The 23,539-nt window shown below is 39.9% G+C and overlaps 1 protein-coding gene across 1 annotated transcript in view; it reads left to right on the top strand.

The window, feature by feature from the left end:
• The window catches only part of MRPL13 (mitochondrial ribosomal protein L13), a 50,301-nt gene that overhangs the window by 10,343 nt on the left and 16,419 nt on the right, over positions 1-23,539 (top strand). Inside the window, exons 4-5 of the mRNA XM_075825780.1 lie at positions 10,106-10,199; positions 11,389-11,449. Coding sequence (XP_075681895.1) covers positions 10,106-10,199; positions 11,389-11,449 — 155 coding nt within the window. The remainder of the gene's footprint in view (positions 1-10,105; positions 10,200-11,388; positions 11,450-23,539) is intronic.

A 23,539-nucleotide genomic window follows, 5' to 3' on the forward strand; every position in this document is an offset into this window, starting at 1 on the left:
TTGAAGGTTTAAATAGGAACCCACCCCTCAGTACATAGTTACAATTCTTCTGCAATTCTATGTGTCTCCATGGTTACAGACTACAAACAAAGCCTGTGTAGTCTGATCCTGCAGTTATGTATTACTCCATCCTCTTGCTCCTCTCGGCATGTTAACCTGAAGAGAAGCAGTTGAAAGGAAGCAGCACATGACTGCAGGATCAGACTACACAGGGTTTGTTTGTAGTCTGTAACCATAGAGACACATAGGTCAGCATAGGAGCTTCAGACACAAAACTAGGATATTTTTAATCACGATTATTTGCAAAGTTGCTTTATTTTTATTTTCGATGAATTGGAGCAATACAAAAACGTTGTCAAGTATACATATGCTTTATATGGTTATTTATATCTTATACATTTATGGCACATCCAATGTCTGATGGATTCGGGTCCCACCACTGAGACCCGCACCTATATCAAGAACTGGGGTCAAGTGGACAGGTGGTCAGGCGTTGCGTGCTGCTCACTGCATTCTGTTCTATGAGAGTTACGAAAAACGTGCTGCTCGACTTTTCCCGTAACTCCCATAGAACAGAATGGAAAGAGCCGCGGCAACCGCCTCACCAGGGGGTACAGGGATCGGAGGAACCCTGTGTTCTCCACATAGGTGCGGCTTGTAGAGTTGGGATCTGCACCTATGACACGCTTATGGCATATCCACAGGATATGCTATTAATGAATGAGACAGGAATACCCCTGACCAGGCCTTTTTTGTCCTTCAGAACCGAGCATTCTTTGCCGTTGCATTCCACGAGCCGTAACTTTTTTTTTTTTCCGTCGACGTAGCTGCTTGAGGCCTTGTTGAGTGCCTCTGGCACATCCTAAAAGCCATACAGCCGTGGCAACATATAAGCGGCCCGCAATTCAATCTACAAGCTGCCGATGGGTGACAGATAGAGCCCCCTCCCTTTGTCAAATCACTCATTGACCATGGCATTTAAGCAGTTAAACGGCCGTTGCAGCAGGTGCCGGGCTGTCAGTCATGTACGTCACTCTGCTTTAAGGGGTTAAAAAAGTAGCCAATGATCATGTGTCCCCGCTGATCGCTAGTCACAAACACTGGCAATTGATTGAGCCGGCTCTGCAGAAGTCACTGCCCGGGTGTCTCATCATATACCAGAAAAGCTCACGTTATTACTGAATGGCCCATGTATTTATAGTTGTGGTCACACTTCGGGTTTACCCTGTTCTTAGTGTTATTGGTAAGGCTATGTTCACGCTTTATAATGGAAACCACAACGCGTTGCTGTCGAGTGCCGTCGCGGTGTCTGTCATTTTGATGGCTCTACATGCAGCACTATTCTTCCTGTCAAAATTGACGGAATTGCCGATGGACGATCTAACGGGTGTGTGGACTATTTGTCTGTGTTCGCAACATGGTTTTTGCCTGCGTTACACTTATACATCTGGAAAAAGCTCCCGACGTTAAACATGGGCTCTTACGAATGCCCAATAGCGGCATCCATCGCCATAGACTTTAATGGTATCCGGTAAATGGATACATTGTGAACTGGGTCACGTCTAATGGGGATCCGTTTAACAGATCTGTCACTCAGACTATAATGGCTTTCGATTAGCGGATACATCATGAAAGGTTATTGGAAAGCTCATGACGTATCCGTTAAACAGATGCCTGTGAAGTATCCCATAGGCTCCGATGTAAAAAAAAACAACAACAACTGTATACCGCGCAATATACGTTTTTTTTTGCAGGATGGAATAGCGTAGTATTCTACATTCCATACCTTTTTTGCGGTATACATCCGTCTAACAATGGAGCCCTATGGGCACTGTTAGTGTGTACGTCGCAGCTTTCCCAGCGTATATGCTACACGCAGGGCAAAAACGTGATATGTACAGGGCTTTATATGTACACCAGGAAAAGCTCCTGACATATACGTTAAATGGATGCTTAACAGTGGCATCCATCACCCATAGACTAATATCGCATTCGTTTATTGGGTACTAGTGTGTTTTTTTCATGACGTATCCATTAAAGGGGTTGTCCGGGCATGAGGCGGTTTTTCATACTGATGACCTAGCCGCGGGAGAGGTCATCAGTATATGATCGGTGGGGTCCTGACGCCCGGAGCCCACACTGATCTGCTGTTCCGGGCACCGGAAGTTTTACAGTGACCCGTGTCGGAAGCAGATGGCTCCAGTCACTGTATAGCGGCCGTGCTGCAACTCTGATCCTATTCACTTGAATACAAGCAGAGCTGCAGTACTGCCACTATAATGTGACCGGAGCCATCTGCTTGCGGCACCGACCACTGAATGACATCCGGTGCCGGAGGCAGCCGTAACCGCTGATCGGTGCGGACCCCCACAGATCAGATACTAATGAGCTACCCTGTTGATAGGTCGTGAGTAAGAAAAAACGCTCCCTGCCTGGACAACCCCTTTAAACAGATGCAACTGTAGCCTATGGGTGACGGATGCCACTGTTAGGCCGATTTTACATATCCGTCACCCATAGGCTATAATGGCATCCGTTTAACTGATACGTTGTTTTTTTTACAGGATACCACGGGATGGAATAGTAGCCTACCATGTTTTTCCATACTTCGTTTTTTGCCACATACCAGCCAGACGGAGGCCAAAGTGTCTTTCCTGTCTACATGAAACAATCTAGTTCTTCTGTCAAGTGTAAAATACTGAGTTCAGATCGCCGTAAATTATCAACCATAACTCCAAAAGAGGAACGCTGTGAACTGAGGAACTACCGATGACAGCCAGGATAAGTGGCGACGGTGTCCTCTCTCGTCATCCATCAGATCGTTGTGGTCATGTACACAATGTGATGACAGATTACGGACATGAATCATTCCCCGTAACACTATCCTAATATATTTTAACACTTCCCCCTGTGAGCTGGAATTGAGGAGGAGACTCATCATCCGTGCATTTCTCACACTTTGGCTCTGTAGTGTTGGGACTTGTGCACCGAGCGACCGGCTGACCTTGTTGGGTGTCTATTTGATCATATAGGAATACCTGAGTGACAGCTGCTAAAAGCTGTGAAACGCGTGTGGAAATGATCTCTATGATCTCTGCTCAGTGCTGTGTATTAGTGAAGAGAAGGTCACGCAGAAGGTGTTCTAAGTTTTCGACCATATCGCGGTTTAGTAATAGACCACGCTGCTTGGATGATGAACGTTAGTCAGGAAAAAGCACGAGGGTTGTTAGGGGCAAATCCTCCACATTTACTTTTGCACCAGTTTTGCAAAATCAACCATAAATGTATTATCGAAGGTGGAAAACCTATAAAAGTGCAGCAAGACGAGCTGCTAATATTACTGTCACGTGTGGAAGTTTTTAGGGACGCCAGAGGGCGAGACACAAAATTCAGCCATAATTCCGCCAGTGGATTTTGCCGTAAATCCACAATGTTTCCGCAGCAAATTTTGATCCGTTGTCCACATTTCGGCTCCATGTGTCCTCCGCATCCTTTTTTTATGTTCCATAGGTTTGACTTGAATGGGAGAGACCGAGTCACAAACATGGACTGGAATTGGACCTGTTCAGAGGTTTGTGGCCCGATCCCACAGCTCGCACACGGATCAGTGAAAACCACGGTAGTGTTCATGGGACCGTTAGAAATTAATAGGTCCGTGTGCTATGCGTTAAAAAAACTTCTTCATGGGGACTTTTATTCATCCTGTCCAATACAAATGGCGCCAGATTTTAACATGAGGTCTGCTGAGTATATGTATATATATATATATATAATCATGGCCCTCTGCAACTGCAGTATAATGTGTGTGTGATGTTCATAAAGAGTTAAAACAAGGACATTACATTGGGATTACGGGAAATGATGGCTTATTGCTCGATCATTAGAATAAAGGGTACGCGGCCTCTGCTGTCCGGTCAGGAGTGGCGCAGTATAGGAAAAATATGAATTGGCCGCTCCGTCTTAATCGAGCTGCACCCCCTCCGTTCTAGTGATTGGTGGAGGTCCCAGCAGTCGGGATAAACGCACCAATCCGTAGAGATGGCATAGCCTAGCAATATGCCATGACTTGCTGTGATGGGAAAACCTCTTCAAACTTAGGCTGTGGAGGTCTTACTATAAAAAATCCTGGGAACCCCAATGAATATGTTCCCTACATAGCAGCTATAGCTCCGTTATAAATGGAAGCCATGATCTAAGTGTGAACAGAGCCTAATACGGTAGGAGTTATGTACATCCACTATACAGCCTCGCAAACTGGAGTCCACCCTTGATTGAGCTCTATGGGAGACTTCCATTTGGGTGGGGGGTTTATAAATTGACTACTGCTCTGAAACCCCGCATTGTGCTGCCCAGATGGGTTGTCGCTTTCCCCCCATGGGGCTGGATATACACAGGGATGCATCTTACCTATGTTGGTGGTTATTATATACCCTATATGACTGGCTTTACACACGACGAAAAATTAGTTTCTTGCCACAACCATGACCATACGCAGAGGTTTTGCCACAGTTGCAGCAGGGCAAAAAAAACATTTTGGCTGCAATGTGTGAATCCATCCTATAGAGAGAAGTATTTTAATACAGATCTTAATTATTGAATTCGGGGGTTTCATTCAGTCCCATTGCCCCAGCTGTATAATATCTGCTGAGGCGCATAGTGTATAAAAGTCGCCAGCGTTCTGCTGACTCAATAACTACAGATTATAAACCTCCTCTGGTATTAACATCTGCACAAAAACTGTGTCCCGGGAGCTTCATGACATGGGGGCCGAGCAGCTGAATGCCAGCCCTACATCACCAAGCACAATGCCAAGCGTCAGATGGAGGGGTGTAAAGCCGCCAACACTGGACTCTGGAGCAGTGGAAACGTGTTCTGTGGAGTGACGCTTCTCTATCTGGCGGTCTGATGGATGAGTCTGGGTTTGGTGAATGCCAGGAGAGCGTTACCTGCCGGACTGCATTGTGCCAGCTGTAAAGTCTGGTGGAGGAGGGGTAATGCTATGGGGGTGTATTTCAGGGGTCGGCTCCTTAGTTCTAGTGAAGGGAAATCTTAATACTTCAGCATACCAACACATTGTGGACAATTGTAGCTTCCGAATTTGTGGGAACAGTTTGGGGATCGGCCCTTTTCTATTCCAACATGACTGTGCCCGAATACACAAAGCAAGGTCCATAAAGACATGAGGTGGTTGGTTGGGGGGAGTTTGGTGTTGAAGAACATGACTGGCCGCACAGTCCTGACCTCAACCCCATCCAACACCTTTTGGGATGAACTAGAACGTAGATTACGAGCCCGGCCCCCTCCCCCCAACATCAGCGTCTGACCTCACAAATGATCTATTGGATGAATGAGCAAAAATTCCCACAGACGCTCCAAAATCTTGTAGAAAATCTTCCCAGAAGAGTGGGAAAAGTTTTAGCTTCAAAGCGGGAACCAACTCCATATTAATACCTATGGCTTCTATAGATGTAATGTGTAGGTGTCCCGATACTTTTGTCCATGTAGTGTACGTCCATCCTGTATATGGGGTTAATGTCTCGGTTTGACTTGTCACCAGCATGTCAGGAATGGGGATCGCTATCATCATGCTCGGGGTAATACCTGCACTTTATTTTGTTATGCTTTTTAGTTAGTTGTACAACTTTTTCTCCTTTATAGCGTTTTACATGAGAACAGTTTTGTCTCTATGATACCGGGCCCCGGGGTCCTAAATCCTTTATCACCTTACTTTATTTGTGCGGACAAGACTTTTCAAGGCGTCTTGACTTCAGTGTCTGCAGCAGGTGATTCACAATGGGTAATGGATACTACCGGCAGGTTTCGCTGGTCGCCATGATGGTTTCCTCTTAGAAGCCGGAAGGAATCGTACACGGCTAATGGAAATAAATGATCTATATACATTCCGTAGATCCAGTCCTAGGATTGGAGGCGATTTCTTACCTTAATTTGACCTTTTAAAAGGAAATTCCAAGACTTGCGGATATCTGCGCTGGTTCATTACCACACGCACTTGATAGTTCAGAACTTTACGATACCAATTAATCTACCATATAATGGACTGGGACGCCAAATAAAAAATTCTTTGTAGGGTGAAAAAGGGAAAAAAACAGCAATATCGCCTTTTTGTTTTTTTGAGTTTCAATTTTTACGGCGTTCGCCGTGCAATAAAAACGACACGTTCATTTTATTCTGCTGGTCAATATGACTACGGCAATACTAAACTTATAAAGTTTTTTTTTTCCTGTTTTACTACCTTTGCAAGGAAAAACTAATTGTTAAAAATAAAATTTGGTTTGTTTCCATATTCTGAGACACATACGTTTTTATTTTTCTTGTCAATAAAGCGGTGTGACGGCATATTTTTTGTGGGACAAGGTGTCGTTTTTATTGGTATCATTTGATCACTTTCTATTTCAATTTTTGGGGGAACTAAAGTGACCAAAAAAATAGCAATCTCTGTATTTTTTACTTTTTTATGGCATCCACCCTGCGGGTTAAATGACGTTATACTTTACAGACGCGGCATTACCACTTTTCTCTTCTTTTTTCACATTATTTTAGGGGAAATATGGGAAAACATTTAATATTTTTTGTACATTACTATAAACTTTAACCCCTTCCCGCTGCAGCCATTTTTCAGGTTTTCATTTTCGTTTTTCCCTCCGCACCTTCCAGAAGCCATAACGTCTTTATTTTTCCGTCTATATAGTCCTATGAGGGCTTGATTTTTGCGGGACGAGATGTAGTTTTCCGTAGCACCATTTATTTTGCCATATAATGTATTAGGAAACGGGAAAAAAATTATTTGTGAGGTAGAAAATGAAAAAAAACAGCGATTCCTCCATGTTTTTTTGCGCTTCGTTTTTTCGGAATTCACTGTGCAATTAAAACAACATGTTAACTTTATTCTGTGGGACAATACGATTACGGCGATACCAAATATATATCGTTTTTTCTATATTTTACTACTTTTACAAGTAAAAACCTAAGTGTAAAAAAGAAAATTTATTTTGTGTCGCCAAAATCCGAGAACCATAACTTTTTTATTTTTCCGTATATTAAGTGGTATGAGGGCTTGTTGTTTGCGGGATAAGCTGTAGTTTTTAATAATACCATTTTGGTGTAAATGCGGCAGTTTGATCACATTTTATTTTTTGTGGGAGATTAGGTGACCAAAAAATAGAGATTCTGGCGTTTACTTTTTATTTTTTTACGGCGTTCACCGTGCGGGTTAAATAATGATATATTGTAATAGTTCAGACTTTTACGGACGCGGCGATATCAATTATGTTTATCTATTTTTTTACTCTGCTCTAGGGGGAAAAGGGGGGCTTTTTGAACTTTTAATATTTATTTTTTTTTTACACAAAAAAAACAACTTTATTTAGCTCATTCTTACTTTTTTATTAGTCCCCCTAGAGGACTTCAACCAGCGATCGTTAGATCGCTTGCACAATATACAGTATATCGTGATTCTGACGGGCCAGAGGCAAGGCTTAATAGGAGCACAAAGATGGCGGACCTGGGGTTCTTCATTAGGCCCCAGGCAGCCATAGCAACCATTGCCCCCCTGCGATTGTGTTGCGGGGGGTGTGATGAGCTGTTAGAGGGGGTCGCCCCCCGCTTTCTAACGATTTAAATGCTGCGGTCGCTATTGACCGCAGCATTTAATAAGTTGAACGAGCTCGAGCGCGATGCCGCTAGTTACTCTGAAGTGTCGGCTGTAACAAACAGCCGAGACCGGCATCGTATGGAGCGAGTTCACTCCGTGAGCCCGTTCCATACTTCCCCTAAACGACTTTGAAATATGGATATGTCAAACGTGGAGAAGAGGTTAAGGGTATGTCCACATCAAAATGAAATACGGCTGTAAAATTCGGAGCTGTTTTCAAGGGAACAAATGACATACACTTCCTTATACAGAGCAGTGTTTTACGTGGCGTTTTTTTAAAACGGCCGCTTAAAATAACTTCCCCGTCTGAAAGTAACGCAATTTTTCCCATTTAAAATCAATGGGCAGATGTTTCGAGGCGTTCAGTTTCCGAGTTTTTTTCGGCCATTTTTCGGGTCGTTTACCGTCGGAAAAACGGCTGAAAATAAGCCGTGTGAACATACCCTACACTGTGTTTTTTTTTTTTTACATTTAATACATATGTATTACAGTGTATTGTAATTTTATAAATTATAATACATTTTGTACCGGTGCCTAGTAGATAGATAGATGTAGGGGTCACAACTACAAATTCATTTCCCTGTGGGGATGAATAAAGTTTTTATCTATCTATCTATCTATCTATCTATCTATGATCTATCTATCTATCTATCTATCTATCTATCTATCTATCTATCTATCTATCTATCTATCTATCTATCTATCCCATATCTATCTATCTATCTATCTATCTATCTATCTATCTATCTATCTATCTATCTATCTATCTATCTATCTATCTATCTATCTATCTATGATCTATCTATCCCATATCTATCTATCTATCTATCTATCTATCTATCCCATATCTGTCTCTTCTCTCTCTCTCGCTCTCGCTCTCTCTATCTATCTATCTATCTCTCATGTCTATCTATCTATCTATCTATTTACCTATCTATCTAGAATCCAAAAGTCCAGTAGCATCGGCAATCAGTGGGTGCAAGCCCTAGGGAACCGACCAATATCCCGTCTATATAGAACAAAAGAATCAGGCAGCACTCCATAGAATTTCAGTGAACAAAAGTGGGGTACTTTATTACCCTAGTGCCACTGCGGTGCCCCAATATCACTGATTTCCATACGCGAAGTGCATGCTCCACTACGCACATACTGTGGGCGCCCGCTCAACTAGTCAAATGCCATCATTCAGTCAGGTCTTATTAAATTAAAAGCACTAGAAAAATAAAAAAAACATGACTCTAAGCATTACCCCATTCAATTCCAACAAAGAGTGCGCCTTGTAACAAATATAAAACCGCGTCCTCCACACCGATTTGTGGGTTATATGCAAACTGAAGAGAGTCCTCGTAGTTGACCACGGCCAATTTAAGGGACCCTAACATCAGCCTTAGTAGCACAAAGACGGCAGACATGGGGTCCTTCATTATCCCCGCCCAGCGATCGCATCACGGAGGAGCCGTAGGGAGGACGAAGGAGGCCCCTCCCTGGCTTTCTAACCTCTTAGATGCCACGGTTGCTATTGACCACGGCATCTAAGTGGTTAAATTGCCGGGTTTGATCCTGCCCATTACAATGAAGTGTTGGTTGTAACAGAAAGCCGATGCCCGTGAGCCCGCTCCATGCTCGCCCTTCTGGGCCATGACGTACACACTCGTCAAATGTTGGGCAGGGGTTAATGAACAGCCAAGAGATAACTTTATACTGCATGGCTGTTGCCTCATTTAAATACTCTGAGTTTGTACTTGATTTTAGGTACAAACAGATTCGCATTTCATGGGACACTCTGACAGTCACTCAAAACCGGAAGATTCATTCAGAACTAGAGGAATTTATTTTTTATGAGCAGACGCTACAATTGTGATAATTTTGTCTTTTCTTCGCCCTAAATCTATGTGCACGTTTACAAGTAATTTCCATTTCTCCAGTGCATTTAAAGTTAAAAAAAGAAGCAATTTTGCAAATAGTCTTGATTAAAATTCTCCAGTCGTTTTGTGGCTACAGCTCCTATGCAGATCTGTTTGTCTCCATGATTAAAAACGACCCTGTGTAGTCCGATCCTGCAGTTATACTCCCTTCCATCTGGCTTCTCTTCTACCGTGTGAAGAAACACATTCCTGCTAGATCAGACTACACAGGGTTTGTTTGTAGTCTGTAACCATGGAGACACATAATCTGCATAGGAGCTATAGACGATAAAACAGTTAACGGTGCAATAAAAAAAAAAAAAATTCTGCAATGGTGGACATATCCTTAAACTTCTGTGCTATTAATGAGGTTTCTTGCTCCATTCCTCAGTATTGACATATTGTGGGTATAGACTAGACTTGTTCAGAGGTTTCCTGACATTTTTATTCATTTTACATGCGCCTTCTAGAGAATTGTAAAAGTATCTGGACTCCTCTTATAACAGTGTTCGTGGTCTGTGTTGTGCAGGTGACTGTGGAGACCACGTAGTGGTGAAGAACACCAGACACCTTGCCTTCTCTGGAAATAAGTGGGAACAGAAGGTTTATTCTTCTCACACGGGGTAAGTGAATAGTGAGAATCTTTACACATGAATGTCGTTTCCACCAAAAGTTTCCTAAGTCTTTGGACGCTGTGGTTTTCAGCAGCTTAGACCATACCACTCTCAAGAACAAGGGGTTAAAACCACGCTCAGACCCCCTGCTCATACTTTTGTCACATGTCTAACTGATATTAAAGAAAAGCCTCCAAACAACAAAAAAAAAAAGGCCCCTCAGGATGCATTGAAAATGCGAGAATTTTTTTAAAATATATATCTTAATTTTAAAATATGATTTTTAAAGTTACAGGCCCGAAGCCTGAGGCTCCACTACTGAGAGTCTGATGGCATCATGTCTCTTCTGATTTCTTTCCAGTGCAGACGTCGTATGGATCCAAATAGCCAAATACACCAATGTCCACTTCCTGCCTGGTTTGAACAGTGGTGTTTGTGTGTATATTTATTAGGACATTGATGTGGATGGTGATTTGGACCCTACTTGCAAACTTTTGGAAATGGCCTTCAGGGGAGATTTTACTTTGTATGTCAACCCCCTTTTTTACAGGCCGCACTCCTTTTAATTTCAGACACCACAAATTAAGACCTTCCAGAGCCCCAGAATTTAATACAGGCCTTAGACTCCCCCTAAATACAGACCCCGGACCGCACTTCTGTCCCCTATGCGGACCCCGGACCGCACTTCTGTCCCCTATGCGGACCCCGGACCGCACTTCTGTCCCCTATGCGGACCCCGGACTTTGATGCCCCTTAGAGACACCTCCCCAAACCCTGTTCAACCAGTACAAATCCCCCTACAAAACCTTTTCAGACCCCCAGACTCTCCACAAATTCATCTTACCTGTGGTGGTGGTGGTGCTGCTGCTGCTGACACCGGGCTGAGTCTGATGATGCAGCCCCTACTTCAGGACTAGAAGCAAGCAACAGGATGCAGAAGAATCGGCAACTTTTTTCGGGAGCCTCCTGGACGTTTCAGGAGAGTTGGTGAGCCTGATTTGGACCCACACAAGGTCTCAATGACTACACCGCACCTGTCAGAAAGAGACGTTGTCATCAGAATATCTCAGTAGTGCAGACTGGGACAAAGTAGTGTGTGCGTGCATGCGTGCGTGCGTCCCCAGAAACATCACTTGACTTGTTCAGACCCTTCTGGGACATTGATGACCATTGTGATGTTTTGTTCCTTTCTTTTCAGGTATCCTGGAGGCTTTAGACAAGTCACAGCAACTAATCTCCACCGGAAGGATTCCACCGCCGTGAGTACTATATTCTTCTCCTCAATGTGTCCCTCCAATGACGATCTCCCGCCCAATCTGACATCGGGTGTGGAGGGACCCTACTACACGCTGGGCGGTACAGTTGCCGTGGCGATTGTACGATGCCCGAAGAGCATCGTTCACAAGCCCTTTTAATTAGAAAACGACCCTTGCACAATACTCTGTGGGTGCCATATGGTTGGATTGGCGACTGTACCGCCCAGTGCGCATTTATCGTTTTTCCACGCCCGATGTCCGAGTGGTCAGGAAATAGTAATTGGAAAGAGTCCTTTAATAAAATAGAATATTCCCGATTGTTCGGGGAGACACACACATCGCTGCAATGATCCTCGTGTTTTTCTGTTTAACCAGTTCCATCAACATATAAAAGGGGATTTTTCCATCATTAGATACGATAACATATCGCTAAGATACGCCGATCCCTACCTGATCCGTGGGAATGCAACTGCTGGGACCCCCACCAATCCTGGGCAAGGGGACTACAACGCTGCCGCGTTAACTTGAATGGAGCTGTGCCAAAGCGACCTCGGTCAGGATCACCGGGGGGGCGCCAGACTTCAGATCGCTTCAGATCCCCGCTGATCATAATACTTTGGCGTATCCTTGTGATATATGCTATAATAGTAAAAGATGGGAACCCCGCTTTTATTATCTTCACACAGTCCGGCAACATTCTAGAACAGTATTTCCCCCAACCTTTTTGTAACACAGGGTTTTTGTTTTCTTTTTGGGGGAACCCTGACAAGTATCCTATCCCTTCTGTGACCGCTCTTGCTGCTTCTGTCCTCTCGGGAATCTCTAACCAGAGACCAAGGAACCCTGGATGGTAATCGCTGTCCCAGGGGTTTTTGAAAAGCATCCAGATCCCGGACGACCTCTTTTAGCTCAGAGATTTGACAAGTCCGTGGCACGGTAATGCGCATGATGATATTATAAAACCATTCAATGATCCACTGATCCGACCTCTGATAGTCCTACGCTGGTCATTCTCCAGTCAGTGTGCCAGTCCATATAGGACCATAATGCACATGTGGATGAGCCATAGTCCTAACTCGTAGATCGATCTACACTAATGAGACTGATCGAGTGCTGATGGTCATAATTCGGACCCCCAATAATGTGATCTTCTGACATGTCTTAGGATACTTTTTAATTTATAGGGATTTATCCTTGTGACAGGTGGCGTTTACATGAGTTTATTTCTCCTTTAAATATCTCCCCTACAAATTGTGAACATGCCAATCTCTTAACCCCATCACCTCCCGATCATGACGGGACAAGAGTATTCTTCACTCAGTGCCCATGTGATCGCAGGACAGATCTGAGCTGTCAGTCATTCTCCTCACTGAGGATTTTTTCCTCTCTTTCCACCAAGTCTCGTCCCTCAGGCCACATCCACTAGCTGCATAAATCATTAAGTGATGGTAATGTTTTCCTTCTACTCGCCCGAGGGAGAAATGTAAAGAGGGGAAGGTACATCTTCTAAACAGGTAACATTTCACCTGCTGCTTATGGAAATGATACAAAATGGGCCTAGTATACAGAGAGGGACCGTTCTGCATATTCCTTCTACATTCACCCTCTAATGCACCCAACCAAAGATCCCCAGATGACAGCAGCAGCCAGTATTCTATATAGTAGTTATATTCTTGTATATAGGGGCAGTATTATATATAGTAGTTATCTTCTTGTATATAGGGGGCAGTATGATAGTAGTTATATTCTTGTACATAAGGGCAGTATTATAGTAGTTATACTCTTGTATATAGGGGGCAGTATTATAGTAGTTATATTCTTGTATATAGGGGGCAGTATGATGGTAGTTATATTCTTGTATATAGGAGGCAGTATTACAGTAGTTATACTCTTGTATATAGGGGGCAGTATTATAGTAGTTATATTCATGTATATAGGGGGCAGTATTATAGTAGTTATATTCTTGTATATAGGGGCAGTATTATATATAGTAGTTATCTTCTTGTATATAGGGGGCAGTATGATAGTAGTTATATTCTTGTACATAAGGGCAGTATTATAGTAGTTATACTCTTGTATATAGGGGGCAGTATTATAGTAGTTATATTCTTGTATATAGGGGGCAGTATGATGGTAGTTATATTCTTGTATATAGGAGGCAGTATTACAGTAGTTATACTCTTGTATATAGGGGGCAGTATTATAGTAGTTATATTCATGTATATAGGGGGCAGTATTATAGTAGTTATATTCTTGTATATAGGGGCAGTATTATTGTAGTTATATTCTTGTATATAGGAGGCAGTATTATAATAGTTATATTCTTGTACATAGGGAGCAGTATTATAGTAGTATATTCTTGTATATAGGGGCAGTATTATAGTAGTTATATTCTTGTATATAGGGGCAGTATTATAGTAGTTATATTCTTGTATATAGGGGCAGTATTATAGTAGTTATATTCTTGTACATAGGGGGCAGTATTATAGTAGTTATATTCTTGTATATAGGGAGCAGTATTATAGTAGTTATATTCTTGTATATAGGGGCAGTATTATAGTGGTTATATTCTTGTATATAGGAGCAGTATTATAGTAGTTATATTCTTGTATATAGGGGGCAGTATTATAGTAGTTATATTCTTGTACATAGGGGGCAGTATTCTAGTAGTTACATTCTTGTACATAGGGGGCAGTATTATAGTAGTTATATTCTTGTATATAGGACCAGTATTATAGTAGTTATATGCTTGTATATAGGGGGCAGTATTATAGTAGTTATATTCTTGTACATAGAGGGCAGTATTATAGTAGTTATATTCTTGTATATAGGGGACAGTATTGTAGTTATATTCTTGTATATAGGAGCAGTATTATAGTAGTTATATTCTTGTATATAGGGGGCAGTATTATAGTAGTTATGTTCTTGTACATAGAGGGCAGTATTATAGTAGTTATATTCTTGTATATAGGGGGCAGTATTATAGTAGTTATATTGTATATAGAGGGCAGTATTATAGTAGTTATATTCTTGTATATAGGAGCAGTATTATAGTAGTTATATTCTTGTATAGAGGGCAGTATTATAGTAGTTATATTCTTGTATAGAGGGCAGTATTATAGTAGTTATATTCTTGTATATAGGAGCAGTATTATAGTAGTTATATACTTGTATATAGGAGCAGTATTATAGTAGTTATATTCTTGTACATAGGGGACAGTATTGTAGTTATATTCTTGTATATAGGGAGCAGTATTATAGTAGTTATATTCTTGTATATAGGGGCAGTATTATAGTAGTTATATTCTTGTATATAGGGAGCAGTATTATAGTAGTTATATTCTTGTATATAGGAGGCAGTATTATAGTAGTTATATTCTTGTATATAGGAGCAGTATTATAGTAGTTATATTCCTGTATATAGGGGCAGTATTATAGTAGTTATATTCTTGTACATAGGAGCAGTATTATAGTAGTTATATTCTTGTATATAGGGGCAGTATTATAGTAGTTATATTCTTGTATATAGGGGGCAGTATTATAGTAGTTATATTCTTGTATATAGGGGACAGTATTGTAGTTATATTCTTGTATATAGGAGCAGTATTATAGTAGTTATATTCTTGTATATAGGGGGCAGTATTATAGTAGTTATGTTCTTGTACATAGAGGGCAGTATTATAGTAGTTATATTCTTGTATATAGGGGGCAGTATTATAGTAGTTATATTGTATATAGAGGGCAGTATTATAGTAGTTATATTCTTGTATATAGGAGCAGTATTATAGTAGTTATATTCTTGTATATAGGAGCAGTATTATAGTAGTTATATTCTTGTATAGAGGGCAGTATTATAGTAGTTATATTCTTGTATATAGGAGCAGTATTATAGTAGTTATATTCTTGTACATAGGGGACAGTATTGTAGTTATATTCTTGTATATAGGGAGCAGTATTATAGTAGTTATATTCTTGTATATAGGGGCAGTATTATAGTAGTTATATTCTTGTATATAGGGAGCAGTATTATAGTAGTTATATTCTTGTATATAGGGGCAGTATTATAGTAGTTATATTCTTGTATATAGGAGGCAGTATTATAGTAGTTATATTCTTGTATATAGGGGCAGTATTATAGTAGTTATATTCTTGTATATAGGGAGCAGTATTATAGTAGTTATATTCTTGTATATAGGAGCAGTATTATAGTAGTTATATTCCTGTATATAGGGGCAGTATTATAGTAGTTATATTCTTGTACATAGGAGCAGTATTATAGTAGTTATATTCTTGTATATAGGGGCAGTATTATAGTAGTTATATTCTTGTATATAGGGGGCAGTATTATAGTAGTTATATTCTTGTATATAGGGGGCAGTATTATAGTAGTTATATTCTTGTATGTAGAGTGCAGTATTATAGTAGTTATATTCTTGTACATAGGGGAAGTATTATAGTAGTTATATTCTTGTATATAGAAGCAGTGTTATAGTAGTTATATTCTTGTATATAGGGGCAGTATTATAGTAGTTATATTCTTGTATATAGGGGGCAGTATTATAGTAGTTATATTCTTGTACATAGGGGGCAGTATTATAGTAGTTATATTCTTGTATATAGAGGGCAGTATTATAGTAGTTATATTCTTGTACATAGTGGCAGTATTATAGTAGTTATATTCTTGGATATAGGGGGTAGTATTATAGTAGTTATATTCTTGTATATAGGGGGCAGTATTATAGTAGTTATATTCTTGTATATAGGGGGCAGTATTATAGTAGTTATATTCTTGTACACAGGGGGCAGTATTATAGTAGTTATATTCTTGTACATAGGGGGCAGTATTACAGTAGTTATACTCTTGTATATAGGGGGCAGTATTATAGTAGTTATATTCTTGTATATAGGAGCAGTATTATAGTAGTTATATTCTTGTACATAGGGGGCAGTATTATAGTAGTTATATTCTTGTATATAGGGGCAGTATTATAGTAGTTATATTCTTGTATATAGGAGCAGTATTATAGTAGTTATATTCTTGTACATAGGGGACAGTATTGTAGTTATATTCTTGTATATAGGAGCAGTATTATAGTAGTTATATTCTTGCATATATGAGCAGTATTATAGTAGTTATATTCTTGTACATAAGGGGCAGTATTATAGTAGTTATATTCTTGTATATAGGGGCAGTATTATAGTAGTTCTATTCTTGTATATAGGAGCAGTATTATAGTGGTTATATTCTTGTACATCGGGGGCAGTATTATAGTAGTTATATTCTTGTATATAGGGGGCAGTATTATAGTAGTTATATTCTTGTACACAGGGGGCAGTATTATAGTAGTTATATTCTTGTACATAGGGGGCAGTATTACAGTAGTTATACTCTTGTATATAGGGGGCAGTATTATAGTAGTTATATTCTTGTATATAGGAGCAGTATTATAGTAGTTATATTCTTGTACATAGGGGGCAGTATTATAGTAGTTATATTCTTGTATATAGGGGCAGTATTATAGTAGTTATATTCTTGTATATAGGAGCAGTATTATAGTAGTTATATTCTTGTACATAGGGGACAGTATTGTAGTTATATTCTTGTATATAGGAGCAGTATTATAGTAGTTATATTCTTGCATATATGAGCAGTATTATAGTAGTTATATTCTTGTACATAAGGGGCAGTATTATAGTAGTTATATTCTTGTATATAGGGGCAGTATTATAGTAGTTATATTCTTGTATATAGGAGCAGTGTTATAGTAGTTATATTCTTGTACATAGGGGGCAGTATTATAGTAGTTATATTCTTGTATATAGGGGCAGTATTATAGTAGTTATATTCTTGTATATAGGAGCAGTGTTATAGTAGTTATATTCTTGTATATAGGGGCAGTATTATAGTAGTTGTATTCTTGTATATAGGGGCAGTATTATGGTAGTTATATTCTTGTATATAGAGGGCAGTATTATAGTAGTTATATTCTTGTATATAGAGGGCAGTATTATAGTAGTTATATTCTTGTATATAGAGGGCAGTATTATAGTAGTTATATTCTTGTACATAGTGGCAGTATTATAGTAGTTATATTCTTGTATATAGGGGCAGTATTATAGTCGTTATATCCTTGTACATAGGGGCAGTATTATAGTAATTATATTCTTGTATATAGGGGGCAGTATTATAGTAGTTATATTCTTGTATATAGGGGGCAGTATTATAGTAGTTATATTCTTGTATATAGGGGCAGTATTATAGTAGTTATATTCTTGTATATAGGGGGCAGTATTATAGTAGTTATATTCTTGTATATAGGGGCAGTATTACAGTAGTTATATTCTTGTATATAGGGGCAGTATTATAGTAGTTATATTCTTGTATATAGGGGGCAGTATTATAGTAGTTATATTCTTGTATATAGGGGCAGTATTATAGTAGTTATATTCTTGTATATAGGAGGCAGTATTATAGTAGTTATATTCTTGTACAAAGGAGACCGTATTATAGTAGTTATATTCTTGTATATAGGGGCAGTATTATAGTAGTTATATTCTTGTACATAGGAGGCAGTATTATAGTGGTTATATTCTTGTACATCGGGCGCAGTATTATAGTAGTTATATTCTTGTATATAGGGGGCAGTATTATAGTAGTTATATTCTTGTACAAAGGAGCAGTATTATAGTAGTTATATTCTTGTATATAGGGGCAGTATTATAGTAGTTATATTCTTGTACATAGGAGGCAGTATTATAGTGGTTATATTCTTGTACATCGGGGGCAGTATTATAGTAGTTATATTCTTGTATATAGGGGCCAGTATTATAGTAGTTATATTCTTGTATATAGGGGGCAGTATTATAGTAGTTATATTCTTGTACATAGGAGCAGTATTATAGTAGTTATATTCTTGTATATAGGGAGCAGTATTATAGTAGATATATTCTTGTATATAAGGGGCAGTATTATAGTAGTTATATTCTTGTATATAGGGGACAGTATTATAGTAGTTATATTCTTGTATATAGGGGGCAGTATTATAGTAGTTATATTCTTGTATATAGTGGCAGTATTATAGTAGTTATATTCTTGTATATAGGGGCAGTATTATAGTAGTTATATTCTTGTATATAGGGGGCAGTATTATAGTAGTTATATTCTTGTATATAGGAGGCAGTATTATAGTAGTTATATTCTTTCTTGTATATAAGGGCAGTATTACAGTAGTTATATTCTTGTACAAAGGAGACAGTATTATAGTAGTTATATTCTTGTATATAGGGGGCAGTATTATAGTAGTTATATTCTTGTATATAGGAGCAGTATTATAGTAGTTATATTCTTGTACATAGGGGGCAGTATTATAGTAGTTATATTCTTGTATATAGGGGCAGTATTATAGTAGTTATATTCTTGTATATAGGAGCAGTATTATAGTAGTTATATTGTTGTATATAGGGGCAGTATTATAGTAGTTATATTGTTGTATATAGGGATCAGTATTATAGTAGTTATATTCTTGTATATAGGAGCAGTATTATAGTAGTTATATTCTGGTATATAGGGGCCAGTATTATAGTAGTTATATTCTTGTACATAGGGGGCAGTATTATAGTAGTTATATTCTTGTATATAGGGGCAGTATTATAGTAGTTATATTCTTGTACATAGGAGCAGTATTATAGTAGTTATATTCTTCTTTACATATAAAATTACAGTACTGTTTAATTTTACTGAGTAATGTTTTCTGTATTTGGAGGGCTGATGACAGGCAGTGATTTAATTTATTTGGGTTACTTGTTTTGCCATGTTTGTGGACAGATTAGTGTGAAGAGAAGAGAGATTTTATATCTGTGAAATCTTCCTTCCTCGATCATCAACATTGACTCTTCTCATGTCAACATTTCCTCCGTACTTTAGTAATTTTGCAGTACTACAGTTCACTTTTTTAAGTTTGTTTTAAATTTTAGTAATTTCATTGTCTATTCCAGAAAACTTTTATCTTCCAGTCAAGTAAAGTTTTTGTTTTTTTTTGTATTTTGGACCCACGTGGGTGATTTTATTTACATTGGTCCGTATTTTCTAAATGCTGGTTTTGTAAACTGATAAGTCCATGTCCTCCAAGGTGAAACAACCTCTGCTGCAGGGTTCTGAATCATTGGCAGTAGTTGTCAGTGACACCCCCACCCCCTCCCCTGTAACTATTGGCTATAACCACAGAGCACTTATATCATTGCATGTCATCGTATCTAGAGGTCCTCTACATATCAATAGAGAGCTCTCTGGTACCTACTTGCAATTGTGTATGAGGGATTCCAGAAATGGATAAATCTGCTTTACCCTGTCAGTTTTACAACTTGACCACTAGATGGCAGTAGAACTTAGCATTCAGATATTTTGTACCAAAAATTTATTTTTCCCATTTTTTTTTTTTTTATGGGTTTTTACTAGCAGGCTCAAACTTACTCTGTAACACCTCTTGGCCACACATCTCTATGTGGCAGTCATAGGATATGATGTTCCCATTGGTGTGTTGTCAAATGATATTGAATGCTAAATCTATAATAGACTCCTGGGCTAGAGCCGACCGAGGTCATCTACTAACTGCAGCCATAGATTTCATACAAGATGACAGGTTTTTACCTAACTGTACGTAAGCTCGGCTATAAGAGGAAGAGTAGAGAGAGAAAGGGTCTTTATTTCCAGATATGAAGAAGCCAATAAAACAAAGTCGTCTGAAGGTGTCGAGTTTACATTTTATATATATCTGTTTCTAGTTCAAATTGTATCTGCAGCTATGGAAAAAATGTCAGGCAGCACTATGGGCGGATGGTAAGGGCGGGTTATAGGAGATGAAGTATTAAGTGTTTATTTTAGTTGCATTTTTGTGAAGATAATAAAATGCTGAGGTTCTGCGAGCTCTGACACTTGCAGCAATGGTTTAATCTGAATTCCCTGTCAAAAAATCTAATTATTAATAAGGTCTTCCAGAAGTCATTTAACGCAATCTACCTGCAGAGATGTTAGGTGCATCTTAACCCTTTCCATGTCCATGAGAACAGGGGAGGGGGAGTCACAACCTGAAATTTCCCATTGTTTAATATTGCCCAATAAATAATCGACTGCAGCCAACTAGGTCCAGGCGGTGGCCTAGCAAAAGAGCATTGCTGCAAGGGTGTGGGGGCGGAGGCTGCCGCATCGCAAGCTCCTTTGGAGATCTAGGGGTTTTGCGCACTATAGAGCAAGAGGGTTGTGGTACTTTCTCCCACATACAGGTCTTCATCTCTAGAGGTCCTGTTTAAAAGGACTAGCAAGTCATTTTTTGCAATGAGCCAGAGCTGAAGTAACGTCCTATAAAAATAATTTCCAGCCCTCTAAAAAAGTAACTGGCTCATAAAGCCTACAATAAATTTGTCCACCACGACAGTGAGCACACAAGGCGACCACTTGCAGATGGTATTTTTTTTAAGGTGAGATAGCAGAACCGATACACAGGAGAGTGGTCGTACAAATCAGAGGTCATGTGACACGATAGACCGATACAGGTCGGGACAGGCAGCGATCCCAAGGCAAAGTTAGGAAATAGTCCGGGTCACATCCAAAACAGCAAACCACAAATGGACAGGATCCAAAGAACCTTGTTGCTCAGGCAAGATGTGGCAGTTGTCGGAGCTGGTTTATACAATCAGAAGTGATCAGCCACAGTCTCCCCACTGACCAGCTGATCGACCCCTTTAAGATGCAGCAGAGCTGATGCGCAACACTTTGGAGGGGGTACCAGCAGTGAAACAAGAAGAGGGAAGCGGACCGCTCAGCTGATGGCCTCCAACCTGGCGGACCACCATGGATCTGGCCTCTAAAACTTCCTGCAAACAGCAGATACAGCCGGGGGGAAATGCAGCCAGCGGCTATAAATGTACTTGTACACTACCGTTCAAAAGTTTAGGGTCACTTAGAAATTTCCTTATTTTTGAAAGAAAAGCACAGTTTTTTTCAATGAAGATAACATTAAATTAATCAGAAATACACTCTATACATTGTTAATGTGCTAAATGACTATTCTAGCTGCAAACATCTGGTTTTTAACGCAATATCTACATAGGTGTATAGAGGCCCATTTCCAGCAACCATCACTCCAGTGTTCTAATGGTACATTGTGTTTGCTAACTGTGTTAGAAGGCTAATGGATGATTAGAAAACACTTGAAAACCCTTGTGGAATTATGTTAGCACCGCTGTAAACAGTTTTACTGTTTAGAGGAGCTATAAAACTGGCCTTCCTTTGAGCTAGTTGAGAATCTGGAGCATTACATTTGTGGGTTCGATTAAACTCTCCAAATGGCTAGAAAAAGAGAGCTTTCATGTGAAACTCGACAGTCTATTCTTGTTCTTAGAAATGAAGGCTATTCCATGCGAGAAATTGCCAAGAAACTGAAGATTTCCTACAACGGTGTGTACTACTCCCTTCAGAGGACAGCACAAACAGGCTCTAACCAAGGTAGAAAGAGAAGTGGGAGGCCCCGCTGCACAACTGAGCAACAAGACAAGTACATTAGAGTCTCTAGTTTGAGAAATAGACGCCTCGCAGGTCCTCAACTGGCAGCTTCATTAAATAGTACCCAAAAAACGCCAGTGTCAACGTCTACAGTGAAGAGGCGACTCCGGGATGCTGGCCTTCAGGGCAGAGTGGCAAAGAAAAAGCCATATCTGAGACTGGCTAATAAAAGGAAAAGATTAATATGGGCAAAATCATACAGACATTGGACAGAGGAAGATTGGAAAAAAGTGTTATGGAAAGACGAATCGAAGTTTGAGGTGTTTGGATCACACAGAAGAACATTTGTGAGACGCAGAATAACTGAAAAGATGCTGGAAGAGTGCCTGACGCCATCTGTCAAGCATGGTGGAGGTAATGTGATGGTCTGGGGTTGCTTTGGTGCTGGTAAAGTGGGAGATTTGTACAAGGTAAAAGGGATTTTGAATAAGGAAGACTATCACTCCATTTTGCAATGCCATGCCGTACCCTGTGGACAGCGCTTGATTGGAGCCAATTTCATCCTACAACAGGACAATGACCCAAAGCACACCTCCAAATGATGCAAGAACTATTTAGGGAAGAAGCAGGCAGCTGGTATTCTATCTGTAATGGAGTGGCCAGCGCAGTCACCAGATCTCAACCCCATAGAGCTGTTGTGGGAGCAGCTTGACCGTATGGTACGCAAGAAGTGCCCATCAAGCCAATCCAACTTGTGGGAGGGCCTTCTGGAAGCATGGGGGGAAATTTCTCCCGATTACCTCAGCAAATTAACAGCTAGAATGCCAAAGGTCTGCAATGCTGTAATTGCTGCAAATGGAGCATTCCAAGACCAAAGCAAAGTCTGAAGGAGAAAATTATTATTTCAAATAAAAATCATTATTTCTAACCTTGTCAATGTCTTGACTATATTTTCTAGTCATTTTGCAACTCATTTGATAAATATAAGTGAGTTTTCATGAAAAACACAAAATTGTCTGGGTGACCCCAAACTTTTGAACGGTAGTGTATATACCGGGCAGTCCAATAAAGGGCCGATCATGTCATATATGGATGTGCTGAGTCCACCAGCTTTGCATTGACTCTCTCCATTCTGGCTAAACCCGAGTCCTAGATGGAAAGGAGAGGGAATCCAGTGCCTGAAGCAGAAATGCCACTACTATTCATGTGGTGCTCCATATACAGAGTGAGCGGAGAAGTAGAATCTGTCATGTGGTCATTCCTCCCTCCTAGGTGCGTTATAATCTCTCCTGACCGACAACCCTCCGCTGTTTTATGTTCCTCCATGTGAGCCGGGTTCCTGTATGTTTAGCGCGGTCCTGTGTATACAATCTCTCATGCCAGCGGTGTGTGCCCGGTAATACCTTGGCATTAATAAGCGCGCTGCAAGGTCTTGTGTCAAGCAAAGCGACGAGGACCAGGATTTTGAGCAGTGCAAGGAGGAACAAATTGTAATAGGTCTTCATATGGAATGAGGTCTCTGTAAAGGAGATGTAATAATACATGGACGCCCCGGGGCGAGAGCACCTGCTCTCCGATATGTCTCATAGAGGGTG

Source organism: Rhinoderma darwinii, chromosome 5, assembly GCF_050947455.1.
Source record: "Rhinoderma darwinii isolate aRhiDar2 chromosome 5, aRhiDar2.hap1, whole genome shotgun sequence".
In the NCBI taxonomy this organism is placed as follows: domain Eukaryota; kingdom Metazoa; phylum Chordata; class Amphibia; order Anura; family Rhinodermatidae; genus Rhinoderma; species Rhinoderma darwinii.